The sequence below is a fragment of the Carassius gibelio genome, chromosome A16 (genome assembly GCF_023724105.1).
Source record: "Carassius gibelio isolate Cgi1373 ecotype wild population from Czech Republic chromosome A16, carGib1.2-hapl.c, whole genome shotgun sequence".
In the NCBI taxonomy this organism is placed as follows: domain Eukaryota; kingdom Metazoa; phylum Chordata; class Actinopteri; order Cypriniformes; family Cyprinidae; genus Carassius; species Carassius gibelio.
The window spans coordinates 348989-371214 of NC_068386.1; the positions used below are offsets into that span (position 1 = coordinate 348989).

At 42.9% G+C, this 22226-nt stretch overlaps 2 protein-coding genes across 4 annotated transcripts; both read right to left on the reverse strand.

The window, feature by feature from the left end:
- Positions 1-38: 38 nt before the first annotated feature.
- pop1 (POP1 homolog, ribonuclease P/MRP subunit) lies at positions 39-9636 on the reverse strand. Its single transcript, XM_052619185.1, has 16 exons — positions 9368-9636; positions 6137-6212; positions 5939-6043; positions 4408-4583; positions 4062-4322; positions 3580-3667; positions 3329-3507; positions 2970-3184; positions 2716-2803; positions 2579-2639; positions 2386-2505; positions 2028-2143; positions 1642-1830; positions 1088-1242; positions 852-1013; positions 39-766 (listed from the first exon to the last, which is right to left on the reverse strand). Exons 2-16 carry the CDS (start codon positions 6210-6212, stop codon positions 211-213), a joined length of 2547 nt encoding a protein of 848 aa, XP_052475145.1. The 5' UTR covers positions 9368-9636; the 3' UTR covers positions 39-210.
- A 3817-nt stretch (positions 9637-13453) lies between these two features.
- On the reverse strand, positions 13454-22226 carry LOC128030156 (fibrous sheath CABYR-binding protein-like). Of its 3 annotated transcripts, none has more exons than XM_052617641.1 (4): positions 21912-22226; positions 18525-19493; positions 14505-14563; positions 13454-14260 (listed from the first exon to the last, which is right to left on the reverse strand). In XM_052617641.1, exons 1-4 carry the CDS (start codon positions 21997-21999, stop codon positions 14234-14236), a joined length of 1143 nt encoding a protein of 380 aa, XP_052473601.1. In that variant the 5' UTR covers positions 22000-22226; the 3' UTR covers positions 13454-14233. The 3 variants fall into 3 exon arrangements, with proteins under 3 accessions (XP_052473601.1, XP_052473602.1, XP_052473603.1); XM_052617642.1 differs by having other exon boundaries at positions 14531-14563; positions 21912-22222; XM_052617643.1 differs by lacking the exon at positions 14505-14563 and having other exon boundaries at positions 21912-22225.

Below are 22226 nucleotides of genomic sequence, written 5' to 3' on the forward strand. Positions count from 1 at the left end.
TTTGCCTAAAGAAACAAAAACTTTCAAAACATCAGATCTCATGAAGGTACAGTGCTTTAATTTGCACAGATTATTAATCGTTCTCAAATTCCAACAAAAAAAAAAAGTTTAAAAAACGAAAACAAGTTTCAATATGCTCTCCTGTATACAGAGTCCTGGTGATGGACATGCATCGGTCCGTGAAGGAATACAGAATGTGCTGAACATGCTTTATACGTCGATGCTGATGCGAGCGAAGCGGTACTGCAGTGACGAGGGGTTTCTCAGCAGAACGAGGCCACGCTGCTCCTGCGGCTGCTGAAGGATGGTGTGCAGGAGTCCAGACACGCTGATGAAGGCCAGAGCCTCGCCACAACCTGCGGCCAGAGAGAAGTCTCCCTGCGTCACCCACCCCAGAGTCAGCCGGCTGCAGTGGGACAGAACGCTGGGAAGCGGCGCCGGAAACACACCCCTCACGGCACGGGCCGGCTCTTCAGGACTGGTTTTGTGCTGACGCAGGTGTTTGAGGTGGTCTTTGTGTCGGGGCTCCTGCGGGCCGCTGCTGTGTGCATCTTGAAGCAGCAGCTGGAGGTCAGAGGTCGTTGGGGCACACACCATGGCATGCAGCGCCGGCTGACCTTTACCCAACAGACGCAGACGCACCCACACCAGACTCGGCCCACACTCCTGCTGCAGCGCCGCAGCCGTCGCATGGGTCAGCGTTGAGGAGTTCCTGCGAGACGGCGGACGAGTCCACGCCGACAGACGACGCAATGCCTTCAGACTCCTGCAGACACAGACACACAGAGACTGATCACGTGACACACAGAGACCAATCACGGGACGCACAGAGACTGTGGTGTATGACTGACCTCAGAACAGTGAAGTCCGATGCTCCGGTTCTGCAGCAGCTAACATTCTCTGTGCTCAGATTCACTAGCTCCTCCCACTCCTCTGTCAGCTGTTGCCAGGGGCAACAGAACGGCGCCAAGCAGCCATGTTTGATGTAGTTAGTGCGTTTTGATGGAGGACGCCTGAAAAGTCAAGTGATTTTCTGTTTTATCATGACTGAGACAGGAAATACAAGATTTCTCCACACAGCCCACACCTTTTGAACTTTTCCAGAAGCTCCGCCTCCTGCTCTGATTGGAAGCGCACTCCTGCAGGGCAGTCTGGGTAATCGTGAGGGAAGTGAGGCTGACCCATGAACTGGGAGTGTTTGACACTCATGTGGAGGCCACCAACACGAACACCACGATACACCTACAAAACATTCACACTGGTCTGATGGGTAAAGTGAAGTAACGGAGCGTGAGGCGGCAGAAATACTGAACGAAAACTATGATCCATCAGCTCCTGGAGAACTAGAGGATTTATTATTCTCGGAGCGTGATTCCAGTGAAGATGCAGAGGACAGAGGCTCTGAACAGAAGATGTGACTTGTTCTGTGTTTATAACTAATGTCAGTGTACTGCAGTGAGAGTTAGGGGATGTCAGGCATTCCTCTTTGAAATGGAAAATCTGTTTTCTTCTTTTTTTTAACATCGTTCCTGTTGACTTTACACTCGATTCCACTCACAAAAATAACTCCAACAAGAAATGTGATCAAAAGGAACAGTGTCAGAACAAGTTGAACCAAACACAAACAGTGTCAGTACACACCAGAGGGACCCAGAATGCCATTCCCCAGCCCTTGGGCAGCAGCAGATCCCAGCCGGAGCCCCAGTGCAGACGCTCCTCGCCCCGAACACGACCGCCCTGATGAACCAGCAGCAGAGGAACAGCAGCCTGACCATCAGCTGACAGCCTCGAACCTGGAACCAGCAGCTCACTCCTCATCCGGTTCAGCTCCTGACACACACACGCACACACGTGTAAAGATCTCCTCCAGTCATGAGGACTGTGATGTTTCAATCTGAAGAGATCTTCTCTAAGAGATCTAAAGAGGCAGTCAAAGACTCTAGAGCTCATGAATTAGGACATTATAAACTGAGCAAAAATTATAAACTGATCCGTTTATCAGTCTGTAGAGCCTCAGGTGTGTTTACCTGCTCAGACAGTCGGCTGTGAGTCACACGCTCTCGAGCAGACGTGTCCCACAATGCACTCTGACTGCAATGAGCCGCAACTCCTGTGAGTCTCAAATCTCTCAGACGATCGTCCTCTAACACACACACACACACACACACAGAGAGATCGAAAAGAATCACAGAGAAGACATTCTTGAAGTGTGTTTGACTGTGGTGCTGTGTGTGAGAGAGAGACAGAGTCTCAGGCCCTGCCAGGATTCGAACCTGGTTCATCTGCATGGAGACGCAGCGGCTCCCTGAGCTCAGGGTCAAACACACACACACACACACACTCCTGCAGCCGTCTGACTGCGTGACGCAGCTGATTCATGTGTACCTGCGCTCTTCTGTAGGTCAGGAACAGATTTACCACGTTTCTGAGGTAAAGTGAGTCTGGGATCATCTACAGTCAGTCCCAACACACAGCCTGCTGGGAGCTCTGCTGTCGAACACACTCCTGTAAAACACACACACTCTGAGATCTTGGTCTCCATATAAAGACGGCTGTCGTGACGTCAGTCTTCATTCACCTCTCAGCAGCTGGAACACTTCTGTCTGCTGCTGATGGAGGCTCACAGCGTCGCTCGGCTCCTACAGTAACGAGAGACACTCATCAGCGACTGACTGACACATCAGCACGACTGTGATGTCATCAGCAGGCTCTCACCTCACTGGCTGGCTGGAGTGTGTCTGTGAGTACCACGTGGGCCAGCGGACCAATCAGACGATAGCGCACGATCTCCATGGTCAGGTCACTAAACAGGATATCAGGAATGATCACATTTCACAGTCGACGCACACTTTACAGTGACATCAGATCACTGGAGCATTTAGAGCTGACTCTGTGACATCACACGTGTCTGATCATCACAAAGCATCATGTGACCTCATCAGTCAGAGGTCAGCGTGTGTTTAGGGCACCTGATGGTGATGGCGGTGTCAGGGGACTGCCAGCGCACAGGGGCCCCAGCTGGACGCGTCCCGTCACCCAACAGCCTTTTGGAGGGTTCCTCAGCATTATCTTCGTCTCTCTTCCTCTTCCTCCCTGCAGACCGCTCCACCGCGGGACCAGACTCCTCCGAGACGGACACAGACACCGAACACTGACACACCAGCTGCAGCTCCGACAGCACTTCCTGCCACAGAAGACAATTACCCAAAAACACATTTCATTACGACAGAAAACAAGTGAAAAACAACATCCAGTGCAACATGAAGCCACACGCTAGTAACATGATGGTCAAACATTTGCATCAGAGTTTCTGTCCTGAGAGTTTGACCTGTTTAAGGTCCGGCTGGATCCAGATCCACAGCTGTCTGTCTGAAGCGTCAGGGACCCGGGGCCTCCACAGGAAGTCAGCAGGACCCAGACAGCCTTGAGGAAACTGATCCGCTTTGTACAGATGGACACTGCCCTGACGAGCACCTGAGAGACACGACGCCGCTGCGAATGTGGGACCTACACACAAACACAGAGACGATATGAACCACATCTGATGAACCACACACACACACACACACACACACACACCTGTTTGTTTGCTGGTGAGTCGAGCGAGGGCTCGCAGCATCTGTTCCTCAGATCCTTGAAGCTCCAAACAGCAGAAATATGACAAATCCTGAGCGAGAGAGAGAGAGAGAGAGACATGCTACTGCGATCACGTGTATGTGCTTTATAGTTATATTCAGCAATTCATCAGAGCCAATAACACTCTCCAGAAGGAGCGAAACCCAAACATAAAACCTGTACTTGGTCATGCCCTGTAAGGGAATAATGTGTTTTCCTTAGGATCAAATAAAGCTTTTTTTCAGCTGTCGATTGTTCTTCTGCGCTGGAGAAGATGATGGTTTGATCTCCAGTCACTGATCTATTGTGCTGCTCATGATGTCCTAACAGTGAATCTGAACACATTTGTTTTGTAACATCGTCAACACACGGAGCATGTGTAGGACGGGGCTCTGATATTTCCTGAAAATCGTGAGGTTTAAGTCAGTTCTCTCGTCTGAAGTCACCTGCAGCAGGGCGTGTGTGTTCATGGCTCTGTAGCTGGCTCTGAAGCTCTTCGCCGTGGGTTTGAGCGGCAGACAGTAGCTCCACATCTTCTGCATGTGGAAGCGTTTGGCGTGCCAGATGTGCGTCTCCAACCATTTGTTCTTCCTCTGTCTGCGATTGAACTCCAGCAGCAGGTTCCCGTGTCTGCGACGCGCTCGACGGCTCCTGCTTCTGGGCAGCTGCTTCTTCTCCTTCTCTGCTGCACGCTGACTTCGCTCGGCCTGGACACACAAACACACGCTGTGAGCGAGGATGGAGTAAGAGACCTGTGTTAATGAGTATTTCATCTGTTGTGTGGGTCAGTACCAGTCTCTGAGCTCCCTCTCGCAGACGGCTCGGCAGTCTCTTGGTGTTGTGGCTCATGGCTCGTCTGCGCATGTGCTTCGGCAGAGCGTTGAAGACGTGGCAGCTGCCTGCAGGTTTACTGACGGCCTTCAGCATCGCGTTCACTTCAGCCGCACGCGCTTTAGCGAAGTAAGAGGCTGCAGGGAGGAATCAACAGAAGACTTTGCTTCATTGTTACGTTCACACCAGTGTTCCTCAACAGGTGGCTCACAGACCGGAGAGAAAAATGTTTGGCTCATGTTAGTTTCAAATAATGTGGCATGAAAAATCAAATGCGGCATTAGAAAGTGACATTAACATACATTGTGTCAACACTGGACGTGAGCGACGAATCCCCGACAGAAAGCTGCTAACTTTTTCCATTTATGACGTGCTGACACAACGCTCAAATGATCTGCAATGCTTTATCACGTCCAGTGTAGATATACGACGTGAGAGCAAAAACATGGCTAATGTGAAGACAAAAGTGGACACTGAAAATAGATGAATCAGATGAGAATGGACTGAACAGATTTGAGTTCACAGTTTTAATGTACATGTGCTTTACCAGCATTTATTTTCAAGATCGGAGGTTAAATATTTTTGTTGCTTTTACTACGACTATAAAGATCACGCTAAATAATATTCAGACTACATTAGACACTTAACATGAAAAGAAGCACAATCATTGCGTTAGATTATCATGGTCATGTTTTGTATGTTGTTCCTGTCATGACGTCACAGAAAATAAAAACTTTTTCTAAAAAAGAATTCAGTGTTGCTTATGGTCACGTGTTGTGGATGGTTAGGACAAAAACATGGAAAATATACTTGATCACGTCACGTCTGGTTGAGACACAGTGTGATCACCTCAAAAAAATCGAAGTATAAAAATATTAATGCTGATGGATTCTAATGTTTGAAAGTGTTAGGGAAAGTGGAGAGAAGAGATCCCGTCTGGAGACGAGCAGGAACAGCTGATTCGGATCTTTTGTTTGTTCATTTGTTTTTAATATTTAACAAAGTTCTCCTTTATCTAAATGCAAAAATGTTCATAATTGTTGACTAGTGGGAAAAAATCTGAACATGTATCTTGTGACCAGCTTTTGATTATTTTTAACTACAGCAACAACAATAAAAAAATATTATAAATAAATGGTAAATCAGTATATCTCTCTTGTAGGCTGAATTTAGCCCTCGGCGAGAACTAATTGAGGAACCCTGGCTTACACTATTTATTCATGGTACACATTTCATCAGTTCTTGTATAACTCTTTCTTTCTAACCCTAAATTTGAGTCACGCAGATCTAAAGTGAACAGGACAACAGGAACAGACAGTCGTTTCACTGCTTTCAGATCACATTAACGTCTCAGTGCATTCAGTTATGTGTGTCAGAATTGGCTTGACATCAGTTATGCAAACAACATTCTGGTTCAGGCGTGTCTCAGGACTAACCCTAATGACAGAATTATACCTTTTCATTGAACTATTCTTTAGTTATGAATGTTAACCTGTGATGTATTTGGGCAGATCTTGACTGTAACTGTGACCCCCAGGCTGATGACCTCTGACCCAGCCGCATGCCTGTGACCCCTGACCTCTCCCGGTACCACGACCTGTAGACGATGAGCACTCAATTAATAACACAAATGATATGTGATCAAAAACAATGATATCTGCAGAATGAGGCCTTTCTCAGCACTGGTCACCTGAGCTCGTGTAAGTGACGTTTCTCGGCTGATTCTTCATCTTTTTTTCTCTCATTCGATCTTTTGCTCCAGTCATCTGAAAAAGTTTCATTGGAATCAGCTGCAAGGACACTATGTACATGTGTATAGGCCATGGCAAATCATTTATTACACACACGCATTATAGAGAGATGTACAGAACAACAGGATATAAGCAGTGAGTAACTTTTACACACACCTCACAGTAAACAAATAATAGACCTATTCAAAAGGTGAAATCCTGATCTCTTTTCCTCTCCGGCGTGTGTGTTAGTGTACTGCGTGCTAGTGTGTGTGTGCTAGTGTAGTGCGTGCTAGTGTGTGTTAGTGTACTGCGTGCTAGTGTGTGTGTGCTAGTGTACTGCGTGCTAGTGTGTGTGTGCTAGTGTAGTGCGTGCTAGTGTAGTGCGTGCTAGTGTGTGTTAGTGTACTGCGTGCTAGTGTGTGTGTGCTAGTGTAGTGCGTGCTAGTGTGTGCTAGTGTACTGCGTGCTAGTGTGTGTGTGCTAGTGTACTGCGTGCTAGTGTGTGTGTGCTAGTGTAGTGCGTGCTAGTGTAGTGCGTGCTAGTGTGTGTTAGTGTACTGCGTGCTAGTGTGTGTGTGCTAGTGTACTGCGTGCTAGTGTGTGTGTGTTAGTGTACTGCGTGCTAGTGTAGTGCGTGCTAGTGTGTGTTAGTGTACTGCGTGCTAGTGTGTGTGTGCTAGTGTACTGCGTGCTAGTGTGTGCGTGCTAGTGTACTGCGTGCTAGTGTGTGCGTGCTAGTGTACTGCGTGCTAGTGTGTGTGTGCTAGTGTAGTGCGTGCTAGTGTGTGCTAGTGTACTGTGTGCTAGTGTGTGCGTGCTAGTGTACTGCGTGCTAGTGTGTGTGTGCTAGTGTAGTGCGTGCTAGTGTGTGCTAGTGTACTGCGTGCTAGTGTACTGCGTACTAGTGTGTGTGTGCTAGTGTACTGCGTGCTAGTGTGTGTGTGTTAGTGTACTGTGTGCTAGTGTAGTGCGTGCTAGTGTGTGTTAGTGTACTGCGTGCTAGTGTGTGTGTGCTAGTGTAGTGCGTGCTAGTGTGTGCTAGTGTACTGCGTGCTAGTGTACTGCGTGCTAGTGTGTGTGTGCTAGTGTACTGCGTGCTAGTGTAGTGCGTGCTAGTGTGTGTTAGTGTACTGCGTGCTAGTGTGTGTGTGCTAGTGTACTGCGTGCTAGTGTGTGCGTGCTAGTGTACTGCGTGCTAGTGTGTGCGTGCTAGTGTACTGCGTGCTAGTGTGTGTGTGCTAGTGTAGTGCGTGCTAGTGTGTGTTAGTGTACTGCGTGCTAGTGTGTGTGTGCTAGTGTACTGCGTGCTAGTGTGTGTGTGTTAGTGTACTGTGTGCTAGTGTAGTGCGTGCTAGTGTAGTGCGTGCTAGTGTGTGTTAGTGTACTGCGTGCTAGTGTGTGTGTGCTAGTGTAGTGCGTGCTAGTGTGTGCTAGTGTACTGCGTGCTAGTGTACTGCGTGCTAGTGTACTGCGTGCTAGTGTAGTGCGTGCTAGTGTGTGTTAGTGTACTGCGTGCTAGTGTGTGTGTGCTAGTGTACTGCGTGCTAGTGTAGTGCGTGCTAGTGTGTGTTAGTGTACTGCGTGCTAGTGTGTGTGTGCTAGTGTACTGCGTGCTAGTGTGTGCGTGCTAGTGTACTGCGTGCTAGTGTGTGCGTGCTAGTGTACTGCGTGCTAGTGTGTGCGTGCTAGTGTGTGTGTGCTAGTGTAGTGCGTGCTAGTGTGTGCTAGTGTACTGCGTGCTAGTGTGTGTGTGCTAGTGTACTGCGTACTAGTGTGTGTGTGCTAGAGTAGTGCGTGCTAGTGTAGTGCGTGCTAGTGTGTGTTAGTGTACTGCGTGCTAGTGTGTGTGTGCTAGTGTACTGCGTACTAGTGTGTGTGTGCTAGTGTACTGCGTACTAGTGTGTGTGTGCTAGAGTAGTGCGTGCTAGTGTAGTGCGTGCTAGTGTGTGTTAGTGTACTGCTTGCTAGTGTGTGTGTGCTAGTGTACTGCGTACTAGTGTGTGTGTGCTAGTGTACTGCGTACTAGTGTGTGTGTGCTAGAGTAGTGCGTGCTAGTGTACTGCGTGCTAGTGTAGTGCGTGCTAGTGTGTGTTAGTGTACTGCGTGCTAGTGTGTGTGTGCTAGTGTACTGCGTACTAGTGTGTGTGTGCTAGAGTAGTGCGTGCTAGTGTACTGCGTGCTAGTGTAGTGCGTGCTAGTGTGTGTTAGTGTACTGCGTGCTAGTGTGTGTGTGCTAGTGTACTGCGTGCTAGTGTGTGTGTGTTAGTGTACTGCGTGCTAGTGTAGTGCGTGCTAGTGTGTGTTAGTGTAGTGCGTGCTAGTGTGTGTTAGTGTAGTGCGTGCTAGTGTCTGTTAGTGTACTGCGTGCTAGTGTCTGCTAGTGTACTGCGTGCTAGTGTCTGCTAGTGTACTGCGTGCTAGTGTCTGCTAGTGTACTGCGTGCTAGTGTAGTGTGTCCTAGTGTACTGCGTACTAGTTTGTGCTAGTGTACAGCGTCCTAGCGTGTGCTAGTGTACTGCGTCCTAGCGTGTGCTAGTGTACTGCGTCCTAGCGTGTGCTAGTGTACTGCGTCCTAGCGTACTGCGTCCTAGCGTGTGCTAGTGTACACACACCTCACAGTAAACAAATAATAGACCTATTCAAGAGGTGAATTCTTGATCTCTTTTCCTCTCCGGCGTGTGTGCTAGTGTACTGCGCCCTAGCGTGTGTTAGCGTATTGCGTCCTAGCGTTTGCTAGCGTACTGCGTGCTAGCGTGTGTTAGTGTACTGCGTCCTAGCGTGTGCTAGTGCACTGCGTCCTAGCGTTTGCTATTGTACTGCGCCCTAGCGTGTGTCAGTGTACTGTGTGTGTTAGTGTACTGCGCCCTAGCGTGTGTCAGTGTACTGCGCCCTAGCGTGTGTCAGTGTACTGTGTGTGTTAGTGTACTGCGCCCTAGCGTGTGGTAATGTACCGCGTGCTAGTGTATGCTAGTGAACAGGGTGCTAGTGTACTGGGGGTGCTAGTGTGCGCTAGTGTAAAAAGAGTCAATTATAAAGACTGCTGTCGTCACAATCTTCACACAACATGAATGGAGTAAAATCAGACTTCATTAAAAAAATAATAATAATAAGGTAAACCAGTCATTTACCATTTATTAACCTAACCACAAATACAATTAAGATCCGGACGTGAAATTTAACTATTTTACCTTAAATTGTAACAGTTTTCTGTTTTGTTTGTTGGTGTGAGACGGTGATTATTTCAGCACAGATCTTGAGAGTTCATTCTGTTTCCGGATCGATTCAGCGATAAAACACGCGCCTTCAAACTCCGTTAATCTGTTCTTCTTCTAATAGAATCTAGAGCATGCTAGACGCATCCAGTTAGTCTGTTAAATGAACCTGGTCTGTTTAATGTGCTTTCAGCAGTTTGTGTGAAAGTTTCCTGTTCGCCACTGAACACGTGCGCAATCTGCGCTGACTTCCGCTTTAGAGGATGATGGGAAATGTAGTTCATTCAGCTCAGATCCGTTAATCACCGATCGATTGATGAAATCATTTACATCATGCAAAATAATATATATAACAATTCCAGTAAAAATAAACATTTAATATGAAATGAAGGTACTGAAGATTTTTACAGCAGTCTCTTTGAAATCTTCGCTGGAAATGAAATGAAATGCGCAGTGGATAAGATACATACTACCTTTGGTGTGAGAGACCCTGGTTCGAATCCACTGAGAAACACACACCAATGTGTCCTTGATCAAGACACTTAACTAGTTGCTCCAGAGGAGAGCGACCTCTGACATATATAGCAATTGTAATGAATGAATGAACCTCCAGCATCAGTGTTATGGAAGCATATGGGTAGCATTATTCAATTTGGGATGTAATATGCAAAATGACAATGCAATATGTAAAATGGCAATGCATTTCTGTATTTACATTTACATTTTCCAATACATTTGTGCAACGTTTGGTGCAAAATGAAAATGAAAATTAAATTACATAATTTTCATTTGCCATTTACTACACCAGTTTTAAAATGTAAAATGAATATTAATTTTAACGCTTTATAAGTTGCAAAATTAAAATGAAAATGTATTACAGAAATGATTAGATATGTCTAACATGTTAAAGCAAAAACTGTGGCAAAATGATCATTTAAATGCTATTTTTCTTAATTTCATTAACACTCACAGTCAAGACACTTACGATTGCATTTTCATTCGGTGTCCCGCAATGAATGTAGCAAAACTCAATGTGCACATTGAAAATGCATTCCGAGCCGATCACGTGTCCCCGCCCTCGCGCCACGTCAATCATTGTGTGAACAAGGCGGGGCTTACAGAAGGTCAGAGACTCAAGTCTCAAGAAGAGCATTCAATCAAGTGAGACAACATGGACAAGACCAAGGGGCAAGGAACTCGACCGGAAGTTGAAGTCGGGTGGGGGCTGCCATCTTTTAGCAGAACTTCACTTGCGTTAGCATTCCCATTGACTCCCATTCATTTTGGCGTCACTTTGACAGCGAATAACTTTACATCTGAGGCGTTTAAAGACTCTGTTTGTCCATTATTTATTTCTAAAGATACACGAAAATGTATAAAGGGCTCCATTACCTTCTATGTTACATTATGGCCCCCTATAAACAGTTTTTGTAAAAAATAGGCTAACGATTGCGTCATAACCACTCGGCTCTCTGTCGCATTACCGTACAGACAGGAGGAGAAGCTCGCAGGCAATTAACTTAATATGGCGTACTGGCGTTACATTTTAAAATACTATACAAAATAATTAATCAGAATACTTACTCCTGCTCACTCACGACAAAGAACTCCCCGCTCAAGCTCGCCGTCTCTGCAAGATTAACGATGGCAGTTTGCATTCACAGCTACTAGAAGATTTACATCTGTCAGACAGGTTGCTGACGTCGTCAAGCTTTGTTTGAGTCTGCGCGTCAGAAAGGGAAGTGCTAAAAAACGCTAAAACTGGGCTTCATTTGTCTCAATTGAGTTCCAATGGGGTCGCTGTGTACATTTCTTTTACTGTCTATGGACAAGACAGTTGGTCCGTGTATGTTTTGATCATTTCGATTTATGGCTTCAATATTTCACTCGGACTTGTGGGCGGAGCTGAAACGCTGCTTTCATCTGATTGGTCGAATCGGATCGGTTTTCATCTGACAGCCTTCAGCTCGGTCTTGTCATTCTTTCAGGCAGAATAAGAGTCAGTGCGAGTGAAGCACTGAAATGTCTGAAACTACGCTCACTGTTAATTAGCATAATATTTGAATCAGATGTAGCTGGGCAAATTCGTGCTGCTGAGACCTGCAAATTATTTCCAGGTTGTAGTATTGTATGAATATTGTCCCACTGATAAATACAGTGCAGATAGTTCTGTCCCTTTGGATAACAGTGAAGTGGAAATTAAAATCAATAATAGACTGAACAGTTCCATGTCTGTAACATTTACCACTCTCATCTTTTAAGTCATAAGGCACTAGGTATGTGTGTGTGACATTAATAAATAATTGTAAAAATGAATATAGTTACATTTCTAAATAAAAATAGTAAAATTAGCTCTATGCTGCTCAGTGCTCCTGTAGCCTACCCCAGAGCGCCCTCTCGCGGCTGTAGACGGTAATGTTTTCTCTTGGTCTTGAATAAATGTGACATATAGTCCAGTGCGACTTATATATGTTTTTTTCCTCGTCATGACGTATTTTTGGACTGATGCAACTTATACCGAAAAATACAGTTAACATTATTATTATTATTTATTATGAGAGTAATTGACACAGACTAGAACTTTAATGTTTCACCCAATTCAGCTCATATCTTTAGACTCGTCCGACTCTTGTTGCTTGTATAACTGGCCAGACTTACCTTCCCAAAAAATCCTATTTAATTTTATTTCATAAATTTAACTATATTTATTTCCACTTTACTGTTATCCAAAGGGACAGAACTATTTGCACTGTTTTTATCAGTGGGACAATATTCATACAATACTACAACCTAGAAATAATTTGCAGGTCTCAGCAGCACGAATTATGTGCCCAGCTACATCTGATTCAAATATGATGCTAATTAACAGTGAGTGTAGTTTCAGACATTTCAGCTGAAGGCTGTGAGATGAAAACCGATCCGATTCGACCAATCATAAACCGAAATGATCAAAACATACACGGACCAACTGTCTTGTCCATGTTGTCTCACTTGATTGAATCCTCTTCTTGAGACTTGAGTCTCTGACCTTCTGTAAGCCCCGCCTTGTTCACACAATGATTGACGTGGCGCGAGGGCGGGGACACGTGATCGGCTCGGAATGCATTTTCAATGTGCACATTGAGTTTTGCTACATTCATTGCGGGACACCGAATGAAAATGCAATCGTAAGTGTCTTGACTGTGAGTGTTAATGCAATTAAGAAAAATAGCATTTAAATTATCATTTTGCCACAGTTTTTGCTTTAACATGTTAGACATATCTAATCATTTCTGTAATACATTTTCATTTTAATTTTGCAACTTATAAAGCGTTAAAATTAATATTCATTTTACATATTAAAACTGGTGTAGTAAATGGCAAATGAAAATTATGTAATTTAATTTTCATTTTCATTTTGCACCAAACGTTGCACAGATGTATTGGAAAATGTAAATGTAAATACAGAAATGCATTGCCATTTTACATATTGCATTGTCATTTTGCATATTACATCCCAAATTGAATAATGCTACCCATATGCTTCCATACAGTGTTTCATAACAATGTTTGTTGTTTTCATTTTTTTAATAATCAAGAGGGCTATTATAATTTTAACCATCAGCTTATAAACCATCCATAAACTATGTACATGAGTCTGCATGTCATCACACTACATCTGAGCATTTTTCTAAAGTTTAATGAGCAGAAGAGTAAATGTTTAGTGTTTCACATAAAAACTGAATGTCTGTAATAGCTCAGGCATCTGTGTCTATATTTACCTAGTATTTTAATTCTTTACTGTGTTTGAATTTGTCAGCATTGTAATTCGGGTGTTTCCTCCACAGATTCCCCTGAATCCAATCTCATGCAGGACAGATGAACTGGAGAAAAGAACACTGTCTTTAGTGTGTGTGTGTGTGTGTGTGTGTGTGTGTGAGAGAGAGACACAAGCAGTTACAGTTGATGGAGTTGACTCAGATTTCTGTGGCTCTCACTGATTTTACGGAGATCTGCTGCAATGTTCTCCAGAATACCACACATCTACACACTGATCTTTATGAAAGACAAATCACTACAAACTTATTTTATTAGTAACAATAACTATTTATTCTGTGCACATATAAATGTAAAAAAGATACATATAGGAGATGTGCAGAGATCATGTCACAGTTCATTAAAAGCTTGATTTATTTATATAAAGAGCTCAACTTTCATGTCTTCACACACTGATATGTTTTACTGAGCAACTGCTTATCTTCAGGACTTGAAGCGATTTGAATCGTTGGGTTAAAGCCAGGTTTATTATGATGAGGTTTATTAGTCCTCTGGAGTTTAAGTGTAACTATCAATCACCACAAACTGTACTAAAATAACCCAACAGTATATACTATTGATTAATATACTATGTGTGCCTTTCTGCGTCATTGATTAATGCAAGTAAAGAGTCAAGCTGCTTTGCATCTGCAGAGAAGAATACACTAAATACATAAAGAGACAAGGCCCTTTTGACCCATTTAAAGACACATTATTAAACATAATTTGGCTGACTCACAGTTATTGAGTTTTGGCTCGTGTTTGTTCAGATGAGTTAATATTGCTTTTGTGTTTGACTCAGTTGAAGATGAGGACATGATGCAGTGATTTTATCCAGAAGCACAAACATTCGTCCCACGCTCAGCTGGTTACCCTCGGGACCCTGCGCTCTCAGAGGCTTTTAATAACAATGCTAATGATGATGATGCTACTTAGAAACACTAATTTATGTACAAACATATGTGAAGCCCAAATCCTCTGAAATAAAAGGCACGTCTTCCAGCGTCACAACAACACATTGACATCATTCTGCAGGTTCTGTGGATTTCAGATCAGCTCCATCTTCACCGACCACTGAAACACAAAATAAAGGTTATCACGAAAGAGCTTGTGCTTATTTCATTCAAACAAAACAATTTTATGATATGCAAATGAGACCCATATAACTCATCCCACACACTGATGAAGAAACCATTCTATATTAATGGCTTTAGATAAGCTCATGATTCTCACATTTTGCTCAATCATCTGCAAATGTTTTTTTTTTTTAATCAGAAATCATTGGCTGTAGTGTGAAGGCAGTGTTTAAGGGTTTGACCTCTGACCCCTGCAGGAGCGTCTCACCAGCTGTATCTGCTGTGATCTCCTCAACGGCTCCTGCAAACACACACAACAAATGTGTTGCTGATATTTCTGTCAACAGCAGCACAATATTCATGAGCACATGAGCTGCAGAAACCATTCAGACTCTGTACAGATGTGTGTTGAGCTGATGCTTTGCCGTTTTTTTTTATTTGTTTTGCATTTAATTAATATTATATTTTCATAAACTAGAATATAGAGAGACTATTATCAGTGATGCAAACTATGTTTTTTGTCTAATTCGACCGTTTTGAATTGAAAGTTGAGCTGTCATTTACATGACTCATGTAATTCATAATTATTGTGACAATAATAGCATTTTTCTGTCTTGCGCTTTCAAGATATTAAGAATATAACTAAAAATGAATTGGTGAATATTTAAATATAGCTAAAAGTATTATTTGCAGTTCAGATTGATTACTTTACAAAACAATCTTATTATTTATTTAGTTCCTTTTCCATTACCATAGTGGTCTGGTCTAATAATGCAAAGTTCTAGATATGATTATGGCCTTGTTCAGTATAAATAAAAAAGTGAACTAGTGTAGAAACAATAAAATATCTCTACGCTCGAATGATCAGTTGCTTCTTGTAGTCCCACGAACGCATTTAAAATGTAAAGACGATCGGACGTTTTCTGTTGCAGCTCCTAGGCTTTGGAGTGACTTTCCTCTGTCTGTTAAAACTTGTCCTTCATTGGGTGTTTTTCAGAGTGCGCTTAAAACTTATTTGTTTTCTTTATCTTTTGACAATGCTTTGTAAGTATGCAGTGGTGGACAGTAACGGAGTAGCTTTACTTCGTTACTGTACTTAAGTACATTTTTCAAGTATCTGTACTTTACTGGAGTAGTTTTATTTTGAGCAACTTTTACTTTTACTTCACTACATTCCAAAGCATAAAATCGTACTTTTTACTTCACTACATTTCATAAAACATATCGTTACTCCCTATAATATCATGTGCTCCGACACGCAGAAGCGGTGTCTAATTCATCATGAACGAAATTAATCTTTTCAAAATAAACTTTTAAATCGGATCGCGAATCACACCAAACGATTCGTTTACGAATTAGAATGATCCGATTGCAGCTGTTCTGGAGTCGACCACTCACTGATTCAAATGAACCGTTTAGAACCGTAGAGTCTCCAGAAGTAAGAACCGGGAGATCTTGTGAGCGCGCGTACATCTGATTTTGCTAAAGTAAGTTATTAATGTCGAAATTTTGGATTAATTATTGTAACTGAAAATCATATTTAGGTCAAAACTGTCAATTGTTTGGGAACTAAATCCATTGTAAAGAGTGATCTATTTAAGCCCACTGAAATGCTCGAGTGCAGACGATGCAGACACATCAATTCTAGGTAAAAAAAACAACAAAAAAAAAAACTTAAAATAACACTGATTAAATACAATAACTCGTGCACGTTCAAATTCACCGCTGCCGTAATGTTAACAGTTTAATTAAAATGTCCTATGTGACGTCTGTTTTTATATTGTTTATCGACAGTAACGTTATACATATGTATATTGTTAGGATTAACTAGACGAGAAGACAGACATGAATGTTCATCGTACTGAAAATAAGTAAATATTGTTAGCTGATGCTAACTGTCTAGCTAACAAGCTTGTTGGTGCTAAGTTGATGTAATTTTTATAAATAATGGTCAAATATTTTTATTCAGCCACCTATATATATATAAGAAAGTTAGAAAAGAAAGGATGTGATGTTCAGAACATGGTAACTACAGTAATTATCAGTGGGAAGAGATGCACCCCGTTTGGCCAGGGGTGTTTTTAAACCACAGACAAGATTTGAGAAGGAAAAAATCATTATGAATTTTTTTTTTTTTTTTTTTCCTTAAAATGTTCTTCCTAACTTCAGGCCTTATTATCATGTCATATATACAGTACAGACCAAAAGTTTGGACACACCTTCTCATTCAAAGAGTTTTCTTTATTTTCATGACTATGAAAATAGTAGATTCACGCTGAAGGCATCAAAACTATGAATAAACACATGTGGAATTATATACATAACAAAAAAGTGTGAAACAACTGAAAATATGTCATATTGTAGGTTCTTTTGCTTTGATTACTGCTTTGCTCACTCTTGGCATTCTCTTGATGAGCTTCAAGAGGTAGTCACCTGAAATGGTCTTCCAACAGTCTTGAAGGAGTTCCCCGAGTGATGCTTAGCACTTGTTGGCCCTTTTGCCTTCTGTCTGCGGTCCAGCTCACCCCTAAACCATCTGGATTGGGTTCAGGTCCGGTGACTGTGGAGGCCAGGTCATCATCACTCTCCTTCTTGCTCAAATAGCCCTTGATGCCTTCAGTGAGACTCTACAATTTACATAGTCATAAAAATAAAGAAACCTCTTTGAATGAGAAGGTGTGTCCAAACTTTTGGTCTGTACTGTAACTTTGATGTTCTGTAAAAACAACTAACTTTAAAATACTTTGTTCTTACTGGTGAAAATCAGATGGTCATCTCTGTTTTCTCTCAGGTACATCACAGTGTAAGCTTCACAGTGAGCATTACTCTCATCAGCGTAGTCCATATCAACAACAAAAATATATCTTGACTCCATATAGTGATTATTTTGAAAAAATCCCAGGTATTTTGAGCAGTAGGATTATAAAAAAATGTGCTAATATAAAATTAAATTAAGTAGCCTATATAAAATTGCAAACATCTATCTTGCAGTACTTTTTTACTTAAGTACATAAAAAATTGAGTACTTTTGTACTTTCACTTGAGTAAAATTGAAAAAGGAGTACTTTTACTTTTACTGGAGTAATATTTTACCATATGTATCTGTACTTTTACTCAAGTACTTGATTTGTGTACTTCGTCCACCACTGTAAGTATGTCATATGTCTGTTTTTGTTTTTATGTTTCTCTTTTATACTTTCTGTACAGGACTTTGGTTCCACTTTTGGTGTTGAAAGTGCTTAATAAATAAAGTTGAGTTGAGTTGAGTTAATACAGAGAAAGAACGCTTTATTATTATTATTCTTATTATTATTCAATAAAGAAAAAAAGTTTATTTTGTTGTGAAAGTGCATGATATTCTAGGCTGCTCATGAAAGCTTTTTCACCAGTGTCCAATTAACAGTCTATAGTTTATGTAGTTAACAAAGCAATATCTACAGTATAAATATCTAGATTTCCCCCCCCCTTGCAATACAAGGAGAATACCCCGACCCTAACAGGAAAATGCCCACCCAAGAGATCTTCCAGCCCACCCTTCTATAGATCTTCAAGAAGTCAATGACATTCACCGTCTGTCTCTGTAATTAACCCTGCTTCACTGACCCAAACTACACTGACCGTAAAATACATCTGCTTTGGTCTTCAGGTGTTTCACAGAGACGTCTGGATTGAGATCTTTACCCAAGTTAAGTTTGTTGTTCTTCTGCATGTCATGTTTGTCAGGGTGTCTGCGAGCGTCAACTTGATAAGTCATCTCAAATAACCGGAAAAAAGCACATGAACAAGCATGTAGTGAATTCAGTGTCTCTCTTTCACACACCTGCTTATATATTATATAACAAATGGTTGTATCTAAATATTAATACAGATTTTCATTCGAGCTCATGGTAAGCGGTACTGTGGCACGGCCGAGCACCGTGTGTCACAAACCACTGCCGTCACTCAGAACATGCTCATCTTACATAATCTGAAGCAACAGAGCAAGATTATTGTGTCTTCTGGCGCGACACAAAGAGCGCTGAGGCGTCAGCAAGAGGCTGTTGTGCACCGAGACATGTTCAGTGTGCTGGTGTTTTGTACTGTAATGTCTTTGTCTAGACTACAGTAAACTCTACTCAATCTCTGTTCTGTTACCCAGCATCAGTTATGCACTGCCTTACTACAGCATGTGTAGTGACCTGGGCTTTAATTTACTTCAAGCATCCCGTCATCTGACCCTTTCTTCCAAAATGATCAGAATTATCCAGATGATCATGCATTACCTTCTGAAGCGTCTGCGCAGGTCGCATTCTCCTCTGCAGCCTGTGAGACCACTGCTGCTGCCAAGGGTTCTGGAGCTGGACTCGGTTCCTCAGCCGTGGGTTCTGGAGCTGGAATCGGTTCTTCAGCCGTGGGTTCTGGAGCTGGACTCGGTTCCTCAGCCGTGGGTTCTGGAGCTGGACTCGGTTCCTCAGCCGTGGGTTCTGGAGCTGGACTCGGTTCCTCAGCTGCGGGTTCTGGAGCTGGACTCGGTTCCTCAGCTGCGGGTTCTGGAGCTGGACTCGGTTCCTCAGCTGCGGGTTCTGGAGCTGAACTCAGTTCCTCAGCCGTTGGTTCTGGAGCTGGATTCGGATCTTCGGTCGCTTGAGCTGGACTTGGTTCCTCGGCTGTGGGTTCTAGAGCTGGAGTTGACTCTAGAGCTGGGCTTGGTTCCACTGCAGTGGGTTCCGGAGACACAGTCGGATCCTCAGCAGAAGCTGATTCTGCACTCGGGACAGGCTCAGACACAGTGAGTTCAGGAACAGGGCTAACTTCCTCTGGAACTGGTTCTGAAGCTGGAGTTGGTTGCACTGGTGTCGCTTCAGGACATGTGTTTGCTTGCTCTAGTGTGGGTTCCGAGCTCACGTCTGACAGTGCTTCTGGAGCTGCAGTTAGCTCAGCTGGAGTGCTGCTGAGATCTGATGCTGGTTCCACAGCTAGAGAGGGTTCTGCAGCTGTAGTGTCACTGGGTTCTGATGCAGTATGAGCATCTCGCTGCTCTTCAGCTGGAGCTTCATGACTTAATGTTTCAGGAACGTCTGCTGGATCTCTCTCCTCCAGAGGAGCATCACTAGCGCTGACCATTAGCTGCTCTGCTTCTGAGGCCTCAGGCTGGACGTCCTCCACCGTCTCTTCCGGTCCGGCATCCATCTCATCCAGCATCTGATCCGAGACGGTCTCACTGTCTTCTGCTACAATACCATTATGAGAAACTGGCAAAAAAGACAAGCAGGGAGGAAATAAAGTTTATAAATACACATTATATATGAAACATAATTGTCTGTCATCCGCTTAAATTATTTCTTTTAGTTTCTCAATGTAAATAATATAAAGAGTTCTCTGTTTTCTTGACCCACTGTGTAAAGCAGTCCACATACCACATGGATCTGAAGATGCTTCTTGACAGAATTATTCAGTTTTTCATCAAACCCCTGAATAACTATACATGTGCTTTTGTTCATACAGGCAGCAAAAATCATATCGGAGTCAAACCATTTAGCTGTTTGTAGTCTGAACAGCTAATCACAATTGTTTTTTTTATGTTTCAGTTTGATTTGTGGAATTGGAGGTATAGTTTTGTCATTCTGGTCACAGCATGACTACATGACTTATAATGTCAAGCAGAAGCATCAGCAGCACAGCGGTGTGTAATCCACACACACACACACACACACACACACACACACGATTCATTTAAGCATCTCCATAAGGGTAATGACAAGCACAGATCTTTTACCGAACTCAGAAACACAAACTATAGCAATGAGTAAGTAATTAAAAAACACACATTCTTGCCTCTGCAAGTTAATATTTATCTCTCCACAAACACTAATGAAGCATCAAGGAAGATGCTCTCATGGAAATCCAACAGAAACACTCAGAACAGCAGCATACTGATCGTACCGTTTCCTATTCTTCTTCACACCTCTCTGCAATTAATTCAGTCTCAAATGCTTTATGTACATCACACATATTTTGCGTAGGTCATTTCAGGACAAAGTGACTTGTGCGCTTTCAATTTGGTTTTTATAATCATAAATGAATGTGGAGTTTGAAAGTCACATTTATAACAACATTCACAGTCTAACCAATCCATATTTGCATACTGAATACATGAATACCATAACTAACTCTGGAAACACAATCATAATTTCTAATAAATCATCATGACATTACATTAAGTTTTTGTTTTGAAAAAAGTATGTGATTCCAGACTGGTGGCTCAGGTTTGTGTCTCGTTCGGACTGGTCTGAAGCACATTGAAGACGGACAGAGACATTATAATCAAGGTCAGAAGAACATACGGGCATCTAGTCCATGGAAAACATCCTTTTACAGTTAGCAGTATGAGCAATGAAAGCCACATGATCAAACCATCTCAAGCATTTTCAGGGATTCTGAGTATATAAATGGGATTTTATACAGTGTGTGTGTGTGTGTTTGTTTGTGTGTGTGTGTGTGTGTGTGTGTGTGTATGTAGCTTCACACTCCTGTACACATGCCTGGAGGTTCTGCCCTGATCGGAGCTCATTTCCTCAAATGCTGTGAAGAAAAAAGTCATTTCCTGATGGTCAGGGCGCTGAGGAGAGACAGCAGCTCAAACAACAGCAGCCAAAGATGACAGACTCTAAAGCCAACAGTGAACAGACTCACGGTGAACAATATGTCCCTCTTGACACATGTGGAGACACAGAGTCGTGCTGGCACTGAGCGGCGTGAACATCACCCCCAGCAGAGCCCCAGAGACCCTCAAACACTAAAACATGCAGCATTCATCTGTGCCAACTGTGTTCATCACTAGTCCATCAATTATCTCTCAACAAGTGCTGCATTATTTTATGCATTCTTATGTTTTCCCTCATGTATTTTAATCAATTTTAAAAGAAACTTCTTGCCTTGTTTAATGCTCCCCCCCCCCCCAAAAAAAAAAGCCAAACTGTGTTCTTGAATAAACAGGATCATGAGCACAAGCCACAACACACACACACACACTATCTTCATTGATAGACACACCTGTTACTGATATTTGTGATCATCTCATCTGTTTTCTCAAATAAATAAACAATTCTTCTCTGTGCCAGTTTTTACATTTTGTGTAAATTTCACACAAGACAGGTTAAGAGAGAAACCAGCCAAGAACAAAAAGCAATAAACCACAGGAAATTATATGATGCAAAGGGTTCTGATCTGGCCAGGATAGGCAGCTGATAAACAGGGTAAAGCAATGACTATCTCACAGACTGAGCTCAGTGGAAGCGCCGATGTGAAAATGATCAGGAAACACAGAGGACTGGTCGAACCAGAGCCTGGGGCTGCATGTGTCCTGACTGGGGTTTGAGCTGTCTGTCCTGATATCCATCATCTGGTTAGGCATCCTACAGAACAAACACTGCAACAGCTGGACAGACACACACATGATGTTGCACATACCGGACATCAGCTGCAATAGTTAAAGATCGCCTGTAAATACTACGATGAAAAGTTGTCATCTATGACTAAATTGGTTAGAATTATTATTGATTATTTTTGTGTTGGGCACCGTCAGTAATTCATGCACGGGTTTGATTATATTATATTAAATTATAATGCAAAGCTTATACAAAAACTGCTTTAGTTTGTGCTTGACTTACGCAGAGTTTCTCCGCGCGCCTCCTCCGCTTTGACGCCCGGTCGGTTCTCCTGCGCGAGCGTCTGCGTGCTGGACGATGAGCAGCCCATCCTGACCAAACCCCTGTCTGTGTGCGTGCGAGAGCAAAACACTCTAGAGTTTCTGAAACTTTGTTTTAATAGCGCTCTTCAGTTATGAGGGCTGAATATGCCGCGTGTTCACGTCAAACAGACGCAAGCGGAATGAAACGGCTGCAGCTCAAACTCACTGGAGCGCGCTGAGATGACGCGCACGCGCTGCTCGTGCCCAAATCTGAATAATCACCTGTGTGTCACTC